This window comes from Camellia sinensis, chromosome 9, assembly GCF_055761805.1.
Source record: "Camellia sinensis isolate YWXY chromosome 9, ASM5576180v1, whole genome shotgun sequence".
In the NCBI taxonomy this organism is placed as follows: domain Eukaryota; kingdom Viridiplantae; phylum Streptophyta; class Magnoliopsida; order Ericales; family Theaceae; genus Camellia; species Camellia sinensis.
Genome location: NC_138969.1, coordinates 77,969,098 through 77,972,237, shown reverse-complemented (window position 1 = coordinate 77,972,237; position 3,140 = coordinate 77,969,098). Strand labels below are relative to the sequence as shown.

Sequence of the window (3,140 nt, the reverse complement as noted above, 5' to 3'; positions counted from 1 at the left end):
ATGGGTTCCAACGAGGTGCCCTTGTTCGAGCTACTGCAATGGCATCCTCATCATCTTTATCTATCAGTAATGCCTTACGAAAGCAAAACAAAATTAGACAGGAAGCAAAGGGTGCAGTTGGGTAAGACTCTGGGTCTAGTAATGAATGGGAATCAAGCTGAAGCTGTGGAGTGAGTTATCTAGATGGAAATTGAAGATATTGAGAGAAGGAAAGCAAAAGGGGTGGTGTTAGGTGCTTAAACAGCACTTGGTAGAAGGTTTTAGTGTGCATCTCTATCTTTATGAAGATTCTATCTTGGAACGTTAGAGGACTGGGTGGGGTTGATAGAAGGCGAAGAATAAAGGAATTTCTGAGGCTGAAAAATGTGGATATGGTTCTGCTACAAGAAACAAAAAGATCAAGTATTGATGGAAGTGTTGTTAGGTCATTGTGGCCCAGTGATTCGGTGGAATACATGGAAGTGGACACGGAGGGAAATGCAGGAGGAATTCTGTGCATTTGGAATCCTATGACTTTCTGACTACAAAAGTGTTACTGTTCCAGAAACTTCATCCTTTTAGCAGGTATTATGCGTTCTTCTATTAATTGTGTGATTGGTAACATATATGCTTCTAATGAAAATTTGAATAGGAGGAGGTTATGGGGCATCCTATCCAATTTGAAGACTATCTTCCCTAATCCTTGGTGTCTAGGGAGCGATTTCAATGAAGTTAAAAATATTAGTGAAAAAAAAGGGTGCATAAAGAGGGATAGAGGAATAGATGAATTTGGTAACTTTATTAGCAATCTTGAATTGATGGATATCCCAATGTTAGGCAGGCAAGATACTTGGGGCAATTCTCAAAGTTGGAGTAGGCTTGACAGGTTCTTGGTTAACCCTGAGTGGTTGGAATGGTATAGAAACGAGGTATAGGGGTTACCAAGACTTTTTTTTTTTTTTTTTTTTTTTCTGATCATAGCCCCATTTTGCTGATAGAAGATGATAGGAACTGGGGCCCAAAGCATTTCAAGTTCATCAATGCTTGGGTTTTACATCGTAAGTTTCTTGTTGAAGCAAATAAAGATTGGGATTCAACTAATGCAAAAGGCTGGGCTAGTTATATAATTATGGAAAAGCTGAGGGTTTTAAAAGTAGCTTTGAAAAAATGGAGCGCGGAAGTGTTTGGGGATTTAGAAGCAAAGTTGAAAGAAGTTGAAAGTGAGTTACATTCTATGGATTTACAATATGAATTGAGGGTGCTGATTGAGGTGGAAGAGGGACGAAGAAAGGAGATAATGGGTTTGATTTAGAAGCTTAGCAAAAGAAAGGAGTGGATGTGGGTGCAAAAATCGAGGATGGACTAGGCTTTGAAAGGAGATAGAAATACTTGATTCTTTCATATTATGGCAACCAAGAAACACAATAGAAACCTGATTGCTTCTGTTTTGGTTAATGGGGTTGAGGTGGATGAACCTTCTGAGGTAAAACAAGCATCTTGCTCACTTCCAAAATCTGTTTTCTAAACACTAGAGGTTTAGGCCAAGTATTGAAGGTGATTTTAAGAAGATTGATGCTAACCAAGTAGGTGCTATTCTAGAGAGAGAATTTATAGAGGAAAAAGTTTGGACTGCTGTAAAAGAGTGTGATGGAAACAAAGCCTTAGGCCTAATTGGGTTTAATATGATGTTCTTCAAAAAGGGTGAAAGTTCTTGAAAGGTGACATTATGAAGTTTATGAAGGAGTTCTATAGCAATTGTAAATTAAGGTATGAGGTAAATTGTTCTTTTGTTGCTCTTATCCCCAAAAAGGATAATCCAACCTATTTTCTTGATTACAGACCCATTAGTCTGATAAATTCCCCATATAAGGTGCTATCCAAAGTTTTCGCTAATCGAATGAAACAAGTCTTGCCTACTGTGATTGATAAGGCTCAATCTACTTTTGTAGAGGGAAGAAACATTATAGATGGGGTGCTTATAGCTAATGAGGAGGTGGATTGGTGGAAAACATCAAAGAAGAAGGGTATTATTCTCAAACTGGACTTTCAAAAAGCATATGATACTGTTAATTGGAAATGTTTGCTGCAGATGTTAGCTAATTTTGGTTTTGGTTTTGGTTCACGATGGATTCGATGGATGAAGGAATGTATAGAATCTGCTAGAATTTCCATCGTAGTAAATGGCTCACCGACAGCTGAATTTTGTTCGCAAAAAGGGTTAAGACAGGTTGATCCCCTTTCCCCTTTCTTGTTCAATGTTGTTGCTGAAGGCTTGAATGTCTTGTTGTCAAGAGCTAAGGAATTGAGGATTATAATAAGGGGTGGCAGTGGGTTCTAGTGAGGTCAACATATCCCATCTTCAATTCACGGATGACACTATCATATTTTGCGAGGCTAAGTGGGCTGAGATTGTGGCTATCAAACGAGTTTTAAGATGTTTTGAAATGGTCTCGGGATTAAAGATAAATTTTCATAAAAGTATGATCTGTGGGGTGGGAGTTGATAATGGGTTAGTTGAGGTGTTTACAGACATACTTAACTGTCAGAGTCATAAATTACCTTTTAAAGTACCTTGGGTTGCCTCTTGGAGCCAACCCAAGTCGGAAGCAAACATGGCAGCCAGTGGTGGACAGGTATAAAAAGAAATTATCGGGGTGGAAGAGAAGGATGCTATCCTATGTGGATAGGGTCACCCTCATCAAATTTGTTTTATCTTCTTTACTTGTTTATTATATGTCTCTGTTCAATATACCCGAGTGTGTTGTTAAGGAACTTGATAGGATTCAAGCAAGGTTTTTGTAGGGAGGGGATGAGTCTAAAAGGAAAATTCATTTGGTAAAATGGAAAGAGGTGCAGTTGAATAAGAAGCAAGAAGGTCTTGGTCTCAGAGATATCAGATTGACAAATGAATGTTTGTTTCTTAAGTGGTGGTGGAGACATGCCTTTGAAGATGAGGCTTTGTGAGGCTTTGTGGAAATCTGTGATTTCTGCCAAGTATGGTGTATTGGGAGGCCACCGGTTTCCTCCAGGGCATGATTTGGCTTCTATTTCTTCTATATGGAGACAGGTCCTTACTGTGCCATATTTAAATCCTCGGTTGCATAATTTTTTCTGGAAAATATGGAGCTGCAGATTGGTGATGGGAATAAGGTAAAATTCTA

The 3,140-nt window shown here is 38.7% G+C and overlaps 1 protein-coding gene across 1 annotated transcript; it reads left to right on the top strand.

The window, feature by feature from the left end:
* Window positions 1–1,291, top strand: LOC145799559 (uncharacterized). Its single transcript, XM_082889155.1, has 4 exons — window positions 1–170; window positions 308–493; window positions 545–865; window positions 961–1,291. The coding sequence occupies exons 1-4, from the start codon at window positions 1–3 to the stop codon at window positions 1,289–1,291; spliced, it is 1,008 nt and encodes a 335-aa protein (XP_082745281.1).
* Window positions 1,292–3,140: the final 1,849 nt, after the last annotated feature.

Excerpts from the sequence above, each read along its gene's own strand:
- LOC145799559 (XM_082889155.1), top strand. The coding sequence starts at position 1 with ATGGGTTCCAACGAGGTGCCCTTGTTCGAGCTACTGCAATGGCATCCT. Across the intron at positions 494-544 it reads GGAAATGCAGGAGGAATTCT|AAACTTCATCCTTTTAGCAG; the intron begins GTGCATTTGGAA and ends TTACTGTTCCAG. Across the intron at positions 866-960 it reads AGTTGGAGTAGGCTTGACAG|CCCCATTTTGCTGATAGAAG; the intron begins GTTCTTGGTTAA and ends TTCTGATCATAG.